Raw genomic sequence first — 13,068 nt, forward strand, 5'->3', positions numbered from 1 at the left:
CTCCCATGGTACCAAGGCATGGGGATTATTGGCTCATGCATGGTGCTGTGGTCTGGCTCTTCCTGGAGCCTGCTTGGGATCTCTGCAGTGTGGTGTGTCTGTGGAATGTATTTAGAGACCCCTGTTATCTGCTAGGGATAGGAGCTGTTTCTTCAGTATTTTCCTCCCACTCCAAGCTAAAAATACAGCACAGTTAACTTGTCATTTGATCACAGTAAATGCTCTGCTGAAAGAAATGACTTTAAGGTGTCTGTTGGCAGAATTTATGGCCTGGGCAAGTCTCTGCAGAAGGCCTGTCCAGGTTGAACACAGCTGACAGAATGCAATCTATTTGCATGCCCTGGGCTTATCTTCCCAACCATCAGAGCAGAACATGGTTACAGCACCAGCTTTGTTCAGATTGTTGCTGCCACCAGCCCAGAAGTCCCCTCCTCCCAGCTGGGCAGCCTGACAAACTGGATCCTGCTCCTGGTGTAAAGCCAGAGTAACAGTGACCTTGGAGGAATTCCTCTGGATTTACACTTGAGCAGGTGATGTCAGATCTGGGCTGGTACCTGTTGCAATTAAAAAGCGAAAGCTCCCACAGGTTTCTTCGGGATGTGCAAGGCCCTGTGGTGCCAAACACCAAAGCCAATGCACGCCTTGGCCAGTTCCCAGGGGAACACAGGACACCATGGGAGCTTTATGAGCTGGATGGAGGTGCTGGGGACAGTCTTGAAGGTGGAGCTCCAGCAGAGAGCCCTCACTTGAGGCTGTGCTGGGTCTCGCGGTGCCTGCGCAGATCCACCTTGCGCTGGAAGCCCTTGGCACAGAGCTCGCAGCTGAAGGGTTTGAAGCCCGTGTGCTTGCGGCTGTGGGTGATCAGGTTGGAGCTCTGGCTGAAGGCTTTGCCACACACCTGGCATTTGTGGGGCTTCTCCCCTGCAGAGCACAGAAAATGGTAAAAAAAACTCGCTTTAACAGGTGAACAAAGAGAGATAGAAATGCATTTTAGCAGAGTCAAACCTGCTTGGGTATCAGGGTGCTGCCAACCCAGCTCTCCTGGTGATGTGTCTGGATTGAGATCCAGAAGAACCAGGGACAGTCCCCTCCAGCTGGGTGACCCATTCCCTGCATCCAGGGCTGGGTACAACCCCAACATGCACCACAGGCTGGCCAATAACCACCTCCTTGTCAGGCACATGTGCTCCAGCCTCCTGCTGTCTCCCCCCACATGGAATAATGACTTTGCAGTGCCTCTGCACACTTATCCCCAGTCTAATACCTCTGTGTCTGGGGTCTCTGTATGTACATTAGCTCTAATTTTGGTTTTCTCATGGAATACTTGGTTTCTCACCTGTGTGGATGTAGGTGTGCTTCTTCATGTCTGACTTCTGGTGGAAGCGCTTCCCGCAGTACTGGCAGGGGTAGGGCCGCGTGTCCGAGTGGATCAGCAGGTGAGTGGAGAGGGTGGAGGAACGTTTGAATGTCTTCCCACACATCTTGCACTCAAAGCTTCTTTCCTGTTGGGGAAGGAAAATCATGGGATGTCTGAGGCTGCAAGACATGTGACAGAGCTTGAAGAGTGATGAGAGTTGTAGATTTGATAAGCAAATCTCCTTGGCTCGTGGACTGATAACGCTGGGTGCAGCACAAAGGGAATGCAGGGAGGGTTAATTATGGAAATGGATCACATCTTGTGATCCCAACTCCTGCACCCTTTAGCAGGAGGTGAGGCACAGAAGAGCGAGTAGCAATGATCCTCCCTTGCCTTCCAAAGAATTCTGAAGGGCAGACTGAGATTTGTGAGACCAAGAGCTATGGCCAGTGGTTTTCAGAGCTCCTGTCCTTGTCACTGCGTGCCACAGGAAAGGCATCACGTTTGTAACCTAGGAAATGTCACTTCCTCTGTAATGGGTTAAGCAAGAGCAGAGGTCCAGAGCTGGTTCTCTGGAACCATGCCACCCACCTGGGAGTGGATGTTGGTGTGCTGCTCCAGGCTCACAGCGTGCCCAAAGGTTTTGCCACACACTTCACAGGCAAAGGGACGGGTCCCGCTGTGAGACCTTCGGACATGGACCTCCAGTCCATGGGGAGTGGAGAACACCTGCAAAACAAAATCCCTGTGATTTTCTGTCATGAGGTGGCTGCACCTCCATCTCTGTTTTCAATTCCTTCTCTTTATTTAATTCTCCCTCTGTGAGAACTCCTGTGAACTGCAGCATTCCCACTGCCTTGTTCTCCTGACTGCAGGCCCTGCTCTGAGCCACATTTTGGCGTGCCCAAATGAAGAATGGGTTCCATGTTTCATGTGTGCCATGAAAATCCCTCCAGGCCCTCCTCATCCCAGAGGTTCTCATCCACCACACACCTTGTTGCACTTCACACAGTGGAAGGTCTCCATGTCTGAGGAATAATGCAGGCTGTAATCCAGGGGGGGCTCGGTGCTGGGCAGGAGGTGGCTCCCATAGAGGCTCACCGGGTGCTCCAGCAGGGCTGACTGCATGCTGGAAGACATCTGCTGGTAGCTGTATGGCATGTGGAAAGCATCCCAGGAAAAGCCAGCTTTGTAGAAGGTTGGGGTGCTCCTGTGTTAGTGCAGTCCTTGATCTGCAGCCCTGGCATGGCCATCTCTGAGTTGCAAAGGAGAGGGAGAGGGGAGTGTCACACCATTGCCTGAAGTTGGGCACCTGTTAAACAATTCCCCATTTTGCCTGACCTTGGGAGTTACAGTTGGTAAATTCTCCTTGATTCAAATCCTCATTCCCCAGGTAAAGTTCCCATTGTGACTTTGATTTCAATCTGAGGAAATTTTATGGCAAAGAATGCCATGGAAATTTTCTGGCTAAGGGAATATGAAGCCCCTTGCTAGCCCTCCTTGATGAGGTGTTTGAACAAGTATCCTGTGGGCACCTGCCTTGACCCACATAGCACAGAGCTGCATTAATGTGGGGAGGTTCATTCGCTGGGAATAACAGCACAAGCCTTCATTCTTCCTGGTACAGACCAGAACTGTAAAGCAAAATTCAGAATGCTCCTGATGAGCTCTGCCTGGGGCAAGTTTGACCATAGATGTCAAAATAAGAGCTCTCATTTATTGAAAATCTGGGCCCAGTTCTAGGGGTTCCATAACCAGCTCAGCCCTGACCTCTTCTGCAGTTGGGGTTTTGGGTAGCCAACCTTGAGCTGAAGGGCCTGGCAGCATCCTGCTCAGGTACTGGACAGGAACACTCTCTTCTTTCAGTTCAGGTGGGTCCTTTTCTTGTTTTGGAACCACACATCCCAGGTCCTGTTTCTTGATGTCCTCTGGTGTCCTGTTTCCTGTGGCTGTAACGAGCAGTGTCACACTTATGTCACAGTTATGTCACTCTGGCTGCTACAAGAAGAGTCTCTTTAGGTTTTTGCACTCATGTGTGAACTCCTGCCTGGACACAGCAGCCCATGCTCAATTCCCTGAGGAAGTGCAGAGTGATGCAATCAGCATTCAAGGTCTGCCCATTGCTGAGGAAGGGAAATTCCAAGCAGGATGAGATAGGCAAGGCAGAGGGGGCAGGATGAGATGAGAGGATCCTTGATACCTGATACAGTTATAGAATATCAGCCCTAGAATTATGTCTGTAAGAATAATTTCCCTATTTAAAACCATTTCCATTTGTGTGGGTAACTAACAATCACTAACTTATTAACCTCCCCACCCCTCTCCTGAGAGAGCTGGGTATTGTTAACTTGGATTTATGGACAGCCAAGTGGGGAAGCAGAGGGGGGAGGCAAGTCCTTATGCACTGAGCCTTGTGTCCTCCTGCCTACACTCCCATTTATGTCTCCATGCTTGTCCCAGCCCTTAAAGACACCAACCAACCCTTGTTAAACTTTGTAGTAAAAATCTAAAATCACAGAGGTCCAACATGTGTCTCCTTTCTGCTGGAGATGGGATAGATCTGCTGAGGGACAGTATTTATCTCTTGTCAAAACCTGCCACTGCACCAGAGACACAACAAATGGCCAAAGGATGACGGCAGGAATGAAAATTAAAATGTTACCTCCTTTCTTTTTTATCAAACTTATCTCAGGGCTAGACTCTAATTTGATAGCCAGGGCTAGAACAAAGGGTAAACTGATCCTAAATTTGAATAAAGAAAATTTGAATGGTGCCTGAAGGAAGGAGATAATTACCCTGACCCTGCCACTGCTTGGATGGCTGTAGGAGAGCAGGAGCAGAGGGAGCACAGCAGGGGTGGCAGAGCTGTGTTGGGGAGTGTTAACCCCAGGAAGAGATGGTAACACCCCAAGGTAGAGAAGATGCAGTCCAGAGGGAATGTGGGCAGTGAGCACAGGAAACCAGAGGTGGAGGTGGCAGAGTTGTGAGCATGTAGAACACTGACAACCCAATGCAAGCTCTTTTCCCAGCTATAAGTGGCCCGAAGTTGGTCATTTTTCCCAAATGTGACCAACTCCACACAGCATCTTACAGCTCAAATCTCCCCAGCAACCCAGCAGGAAACAAAGGGAGGATCAGAGTGGATTTGGTGCAGAGAAAGGACACACAGTAAGGGATCAGCGTGCCCTTACACTGACATCCCTGTGTGGAAGCCCTTGGATGCTCTTTAGCTCACTCATCCTGCTCCCTTAGCTGCCTACTGAATGACAGATTTACCTCAGTGTGTTCCTACAAGCCCAGGGGATGGACAGACTCACCAGTGAAGGCAGAGGGGACTGGGCCCCAGGGGAGTACTGGCAGGTCATCTTCCACACAGCGGGGCTGGTGATAGGTGTGAGCCTTTTTGCTCTTCACCAGAAAGGAACGTGGCATCTTCCATTCACCTTCTGGGATGAAACACAGAAAAACACCAGCTAAACCTCTGTGGCTTGGGGAGTAAATTCCCTCTTGTTTCAGATTAAGGGCACTCTGTAAAAATCACTCTTCACAACCTACCCCAGGCTGAGGCAAAGGATTACAGAAAAAGAAACACAGACAGGCTTAACCTGGGATCTGAGTTACAGACCAAAACTGTCTGTGGCAGGCACGTTGGAATCCAGGACTGTCTCTTGCAGTCCTGCTCTGACTTTTCATTTTTTCATTTCTGATCTTCTCCTCCCTGGCAGGACAGAGGGAACCACAGGTTAGAGATGCCCACTGGAGAAAGTCTGAGTGTTTGTGCTGCACCTGGAAGGGCCCTGTCCTAAACCATGGCCAGGGCTCTACTGTGAAATTATTATATAAACAACAAAGACAGAAACTACAGCAGTAATAGGGGAGAGACAGGGAGATCATGCAGAATGATGTGTGGAGGGTTTCCCTCTTGCTGGAGTAGTTGGAGTTCTGGCTGACAAACAAGAGAGCAGAGGCAGAGCAGGAGGGCTGGGTGAGAAGTCACCTTTTGGACCCAGCTCAAATATTGCAGACCGTTGAAAAGGCGGGTTAGGGACAAACATAAAATGCTGAAATTTAATCATACCAAATTCTCTTGCAATGAATGTGTTATCTTTGCTACCCAGAACCCAGCCCACCCTGTGCCCACTCCCTGGGGCTGGTAACTGCTCTGATGGAGGCAGGGTGGCAACAGGGACAATGTTGTGAGCACTAATATTAGCTGGTGCCCTATTTGCATGTGTATTTGCATTTTCCCTTGTAATTGTTTGGGATAGAGGCACTAAAAACAAATCTTGCTATATTTTCTTTGAAAAGTTAGCATTTAAGTCCTGACTCTCTGTTGACTGGAAACTGTTATTAAGTTTTGCTCCTTCCTGAGAGCTGTTCAGTGGAACTTACTTATTTACTAAAGAAAACCCCCCAAAATCCATAAAGTTTGCACCTGTTAAGCAGGAATGATATGAAATCTGTCCAAGGGCAGAGCAGTCCTGAAATCCCAATCAGGCAGGGATGGAAAGGTCTGTTCCCCAGAGATCAGAAGTGCCTGTACTGCCCCTTCATGCTAAATATAATTACAGAGCCCAGTGGTGTTTTGTTTAAAGGTCTGAGGGTCACATTCACAGTGGTGCCTAAAGCTGTGGGATTGCCACAGCCAGATCTGCTGGGGACAGGGGGATTGCCAGGGTGCCCCCAGCCCAGCTACCTTTGGATATGCTGCTGTCTTTTTAAATCTGGTCCAGGATTCCCACTGTTCCATCTATGAATTCAGGGATAACTCTGGCTGGCTCTAACCATTTTTTTCTTCTGAAATGACTCACCTGTTTTTCTTCATCTTTTTCCAAGAAATTTACGTGTAGCTTGAGATGAATAATAGAAAGCTGAGGACAAGAGCAGACTTTTAATTTAATTTTAGAAAAAGGACAGAACAGCATGAAGAGGGACCATAAGCAGGCCCTTGAGGGAAGGGGCACTGAAGCACACACTGCTGCTTTTTGCTCTCCTGGAACTCTCTAATGAGGTTTATTCAAAGATCTGTAAAGGGTCCCTGCCCAGTGAAAGGCTGCAGGCACAGAAATAGCTCCAGCTCAAAGACAGGGCTGTTCTGTAGTGGGTTATGACCCTTCAGCAGCTCTGCTCAGCCCCTGTCCCTCCCATTCCAGCAGCACTGGTCAGTCCCAGCTGAGCCACCTGTGCAGTGACCCAACCCTGCATTATACACCTGCCCCAAGGTAAAGTGATGCTCCAAACCCTTTAAACCTGGAATTTCCACTCCTGTCACAGGGGTTTTCCCATGTGGTGGGGCAGCACTGTGTCCACAATGAGGGAATTCACACCAGGAAACTTCAGATATCAGATTCCTCTGCCTGAATTAACCAGCTCCTGGTTTCCCTGGGCTTCCTCCACGGTGGAGGAGCTGTGGCAGTGGGGAGAGCCTGCATCCAGCTGTGCCTGCTGGAACAGCCACTCTCCCTGCCCTCAGGCTGGAGAATCCTGTGGCAGCAGCTGGGCAGCTCAGCCAGGTAAATCAGATGGGAGATGGGTGGTTTAAACAATCCAGCAAAGTTTTATGCCAAGTACAGACAGCACTAAGTACAGCCCCTCTTTTCCAGTGGTGCCTAAAAGCAGATGTCCATGGATAAAAAGAATATTTCTGGATGCCCCAGGCTGTGTAAAAGTCAAATTTGGTGCAGTATCCTGAGTGCTGATAACGACTGAGCTCAACCATCCTCAATGGACTGAATGTTGCAAAAGGAAGTCACCTTCCCCCACCCCATTTTACAGGAAAAAAAAAAGGAACTGGGAGCCCAAAGCAGAGTTAATTAACAACTGCACTGGACTGGCTTTGTGATTCACACAACCAGGCTAGAGGAAAGCTACAAGGAGAGATTGTGGGAGGAAAAAGGACTGTTCTTCCTCGAAACTCCAGATTATCTGTAGCAAGAGATCAGCTGCTCCTAATGGCTCACTGTATTTCCCAGGAAAAGCAGTGCTGTGGATGCTGCCACCTGCTACATTTTACAATTATTGAAGCTTCTGACCGAATTTAGCTTCAACCTTTTGCTGAAAATTAAACTTTCTTTTTTTTTTTTTTTAATTCATTTCAGCCCCTGTGGCAGCTGTATCTACCTGGACTGGTAAGTGCACAAGGGAATTTATTGCTTGGGCAGGAGTGCCCATTCAAAATTGAAGTGTTCTGGCATTTTTATTAATTCAATATAGGATATAAAACCAGCAGGTGGCTAAAATTGGTGTTCTTATTAGCCTGCCATTCATGCAGCTGTATAATAATGTTCTAATGTGCCTTGAGGAAAAGCCAGCGGGAGCCAAGGGGAAAAAAAGCAGCTTCACTATTTTGGGTACCTCACCTGAAGCACCTTAGAAGGGTTTCTTTCACCTGTTATAAATTCCCCAGTGAGATCTGAAGGCAGATCCAGCATTTGCATGTTCAAACTCAAAGTTCCTCCACCCTCAGCAACGCTTTTGAATGATTTTGCAGAGTATCCCAAGTAAAACTCTAATGGGACACTGAAACATTGCAAATGGGCTTGGTTTTTAGTTTAGGGGCGGCTTCTGACTCCAGGATCCTCATTTTACTGGATCCTGTGTTCCTCATGAAGCCCTCACTCATTTCACTGCACAGCAGCTCTCAGTTCCCAAACCCACAGCACTGGTCCTCGATGTAATTTAGAGGAAATCCATACTCAGTGCATTAGGTTATGGAGCCTCTGGTGGGGACAGTGTTTGCAGGATTGTGCCACGCTGAACCCAATTTGCAGTGAAAGCTCCATTCTAAAGCTGACTTGCATTTTTCTCTAAAGTCAAGTAATTCTGTTTTCAGATTTCCAAGGTTAATTGTAGAGATTAAATGCTTTTTCTTGCTACACTCAGTAAAATATTAAATTTTAACCAGCATTAGAAGGCTAGAACTCACTAGTAGTACATTACACCACATCTTCAGATAAGTTGATGAGCATACAAAGTTTTTGACTAAAAAGCACTTTTTCCTTTCCATTGTTTAATTGATATTATTTATATCTTAATATTACCCTTTTTGTGCTTTTTTCCCTTCTTTTCCTTTTTTTTCTGGAAAAAGTGAAGCTTCCAAAAATACAGAATAGTTTCTCTTTCAAAAGATTTTTGAAGAAAAAAAGCGCAAAATAGAACACGATGTGTCTGTGGCTTAAGGGCCCAAATAAAATAAAATAAGAGGTTTTATGGACTCTTGACTCTTTAAATATAAAGTCAAATTTGAAAGAATTTCAGCTCTTTACAACAAAATTAATAATTTCTTCACTAGTCCACCCTTGCAAAATCAAATGTACTTGGGGCAAGTAATTTAAATGCCACTTTTTTATTGGAAAAATGAACAGGACATTTTTAATTCTTGTGGTAAGACTGGATAAATGGACATTATGGCAGGGGCAGCAAATTATGGTGGAAATTTCATCAAATAAATTGAACTGAAATCCTGGTATAGCTGCAACATCCAGAAAAAAATATATTTAGACAGTAACTGCAGCACTTGTTCTCTGGAAAGCTCACACAGCTCCCTGTGATGTTGGGAATGCCACCAGCTTTAGGAAACTTTGCCTTAGGGTTCCATGGATGGAATTATACAGTGCAATCTCCCAAATTCCAGATCTCCTTAAAGTACAGATGGAATTTCAATGTGAACTTGCAAACCATTAATGTATTGAATCAATCTTGTGATATGAGAAGTGCCTATAAATAGCTAATTCCATATGCTAAAAAACTGTTAGATTAATCAGCCTATATTCAAAAAGGGTGGAAAAATAATAAAAGATTAATTCAAAGCAAAAATCCTGAATGGGAGAGGAATTGTCATCTACAAAAACTGGCACAGGTGATGGCAGCAGAGGTGTGCTGTTCTCTGGATGTAAAGGTCTGGTCCTATAAAAAAGCAAATAAAAGGAAAAAAATGGTTTTCCCTCTCCTCAATGGCAAAGTAAAAAACTCCACAGCTCCTGCTGATGGAGCTGCCTGGGACACAGGTACCTGAGACCATTGTCACATCTCTTATATTTTGTTCTATTACCATTTTCACATTTAAAAGTGAAGCACATGGCATATAATTCCAAAAGGTTCAATTCAAATGAGTCAGGTGAACTATTACCACAAAGGAGCCCTCAGGACAAGTGGCGTAGGCAATGGAATATATTACATATTTGCAGACACAAGGGAAGAAGAAGGAGGAGGAAAAAAGCTTAGAAAAACATATCAGAAAAATGAGAAAAACAATGAAGTTAAAAGTGTTTAAAAGAATAAATCAATCACCTGTTTGAGGGACTTTGCTTTACTGGATTTGCCTTGAAATCTCCCCAGACAAGTGAGACGTCGTCCTCCCTCTGGACTCCTCTTCCACTTTTTCACTTGGTCGCAGTCAGTTGAAATAGATACTTCTCCTTTTTTCTCTCTTTTTTTTTTCCCTGTTCCCCTCCCTGATTTTTCAATCAGATTATTTGTGTCAAAATCTGGCGGTGAAGAAACAGCCAATAAGAGGCAGAGCCCAGAAAGTATTTGCTTATCAAAACTTCCCAGGACTTTGACAACTTGAAGAGAATTCACGATGCCCAGCTCGAAGCCCTGGGGGCAGCACGCTTCACTTTTGGGGGCAGCTTTGCTTTCTGCAGGAATACTCCTCTGTCATATTGACAAAAAGCATGACACAGGAAATAATGTACTGAGCAGACATTTGTTATTTTGTCTTTCAGTTAAAAAAAATAAAATTAAAAAAGCCCTTAAGAAACCTGTATTTTTACAGACATTCATCCCCGCATCATATCTCTCACAAACAGACACACCATCTGTCTCACACACACACACACTCACATACTTGGGGCTCATAAACAAAACCATCGAGCACATGTGCACAGAATTATTTTATTCCAGAATGGATCTTTTATCTCTCCTATTTCCAAGGAAAAACGAATAAATACTTGCATGGCATAACTGAAGAAGATGCGTGTTAATCACCCTTCATTTTCCCAGGCATATGTGTGTGCAATCCACACATATTTTAGGCATTGCTCTATCTATATACAGCTGTATACAGGGTATAAATATAGATTTAAGAAAGCTCATTAAGCAAGCTCATTAACAACAGCTTTGCAAAAAGCTCTTCAAGAGCAATAATAAGAATTTGCACTTCTATCGCTTGCTTTCAAAAAAGGTTTGAGAACAGGTTTGCAAATGTGGAATAATTGAGTGTCAAAGTAATGGCCCAGTGGAAGGAGGGAGGATGGAGCAGGGGCAGAGTGACAGTCCCCAGGTTGTTCTCTAGCACAGCTGGGAACAGGAGCTGGAGAACAGATTTTTCTTTTAGAATCCTTGGGCATCACTCTTATTTGGAGACTAACAAGGAGAGCTGAAATCCCCAAATTCTTGGGAGGGAGAGAAGGGGAATAATTCCTTGATTCCACTTATTCTCTAGTTATCCCAACCCTCCTGGCTGTGCAGGTGCACAGTGGCATGAGCTGTGTGCGCCCTCAGATGTCCCCTCCTGTGTATGGTGGAACTGAGAGTGCAGAGACGCCTTCCAAGGAATTCATCAGAGGTAAAGTGTAAAGCAGCATTGTGTGCTGAGTACTGGACAGCCACCAGCAGGAAAACTCCTCTGGAGATGGGAGTTTCCTGCTCCCTGTGAGCTTCCAAATGCATTTCACTGCTTCCTACGGCTCTGCTGGGTCCCTTTTCCTGCTGCAGCCCAGGGTGGGGAACACCAGGAAGGAACAACCTTTGTTCTGCCCGGGCTCAGCGGGAGGCTGGGGCTTCCCTGACAGAGCAGATCCAGGGACACTCGGGGCTGAGAGCAGAGGGATTCTGCACCAGCCACAGCAGGACCTGCTGTCCCCAACGCTGTGCCAGTGCCAGCCCTGGTGGCATTGCCCCATGGCACCGGCCAGGCTGTGCAATGGGACTGATGCAACTCGAGATAGGAGCGTGGATTTCACCCGCATTGAGAAAGATTCAGATTTTGATCTTAACCCATCTGTCATAATACTGCGCATAATTAATTCTCGTTGTTTACAGAAGTGAACAATCCCTTTTCCCTGCTCCCTCCTCCCCTCCATATTTATCTAGGCGAGTTTTGCATGAAAGAAACGTTCCCAAGGCATTGTGCTGGGGAGCTGATTTGCATCCTCTTAAACACAGGCATTTGAGGGATTACATTTCCCGCTACAAAAACAAGCATTGTAACAGAAACCCAAAATGTACATTGCAGCTTCAGGGTTCTGTATGAAGACAGTTACAGGAATTAAACAAAACAGGAAAATGACAAGCTGCTGAAAAGGACTGAGATGTAATTTTATCAAACACTGGAGCTGGCTTCTGCCAGCACCCCCGAGCACAGACTTCCCATTGACACAAAGTGCAAATGGCTGCAGAATGTGCCTCTTAAACTCGAGACAGTCCAAGCAAGTCAACCACACACAAAAAAAAACCCTAGAAAAGTAGTTGTGTCAAAATTTTTAAGGTCCCCTCCAGGCCCCTCTAAGATTCTATGTTCAGTAAACCCCCCCCAGCCAGCTGATTTCAGAGACTGTGGAAAAGGAGGCTGCCTCCATCTCCAGTGTCACTAACAGCTGGAGCAGCTCTTCTGCCTCCCCATCTCCCTCACAAGGCCAGATGTAAGTGCAGACAGACTGATCCCTGAGCTAACAGCACAGAAACTCTCATTCAGCACCAAGGTCACCACACTGCAAAGCCTGAAGGGACATGGGGACACTGCTGGGCTTTCTCCAGCTCTCACCCACTCCTTCTCCCTTTATTTGATTTCAGGGATTCCTGTGGAGCAAAAAGCTGCAGGATGGGAGTGCAGTCGGCTTGGCTTGTTGTGTTCACTCTTCCCTGGATTTCTGTCTGTGGCTTCTGTTCATCTCTCCACTGAAAGCACCATCAAAAGGGGATTTACACAAGCTGAATTATTACACAGAGCTGGAGGTGCAGTTGGGGCTGGCAGAACCTTTGAGCTGACCCCGTGTGGTCATTCTTATTTTATGTTCTTCCTGTTGATATCATTTTCCCCGTTCTCTCTTATTCAGGCTCAGCAGAGAGGGTAGAGCCACAGAGAGCTTATCTGGCCTCCCAGAGGCTTGTCCTGGCCCTGACCCACACAGGCCACAGGGGATGCAGAGAGCCCTGCTGGCACACAAGGACAGTGTAATTCTGTGTGGAATTAAATTCTGTGTGCTGCTCTGAGTGCTCACTACGTGGCACATGCTCCAGTGCACCCTGAGTAAACAGATATTTAAATGTACAGCTCAGTAATAGTAAACAGGTTAATTACAACATAACACGTCCCTTTTAGTGCAGTGTTTTCTTCTTTCAAATCCAGCAGCAAACCCCTGCTATAGCATCCATGTTTTCTTTGTCAATTTGACTGTTACAGCAATTAAGTCCCAGTAAAATAACACGACTAATTGCTTCCAGCTCTTTTCTGAAGCTCATCTTAATTTCCACTCTTTTCTGTGGCAGATTAAACAAACATGTCTTCTGCACATCAAGAAAAAAAAAAAAAAAAAACTACCATCACTCTGTCCAGACCATAATAAATATTAATTGCCAGGCACAAGGCAGGACTAGATTAAAAATATGCTGGCTCCAAGCAACTCTTATCTCATCATGAAGCAGGACAACCCATTGCAGGTGCAGCAGGAAGGAACTATCTCAGTCCTGCAGGGATCAGAGCTGGGAAA

General features: G+C 46.2%; 1 protein-coding gene across 1 annotated transcript; it reads right to left on the reverse strand.

The window, feature by feature from the left end:
- Nucleotides 1-742: 742 nt before the first annotated feature.
- Nucleotides 743-9,750, reverse strand: GFI1B (growth factor independent 1B transcriptional repressor). Its single transcript, XM_030961560.1, is given in 8 exon segments — nucleotides 743-921; nucleotides 1,337-1,502; nucleotides 1,949-2,086; nucleotides 2,351-2,571; nucleotides 2,574-2,612; nucleotides 3,160-3,306; nucleotides 4,675-4,803; nucleotides 9,647-9,750. Coding segments are annotated over 7 exon segments (1,005 nt in total). The 5' UTR covers nucleotides 4,790-4,803; nucleotides 9,647-9,750.
- Nucleotides 9,751-13,068: the final 3,318 nt, after the last annotated feature.

The sequence above is a fragment of the Camarhynchus parvulus genome, chromosome 17 (genome assembly GCF_901933205.1).
Source record: "Camarhynchus parvulus chromosome 17, STF_HiC, whole genome shotgun sequence".
Classification (NCBI taxonomy): Eukaryota; Metazoa; Chordata; class Aves; order Passeriformes; family Thraupidae; genus Camarhynchus; species Camarhynchus parvulus.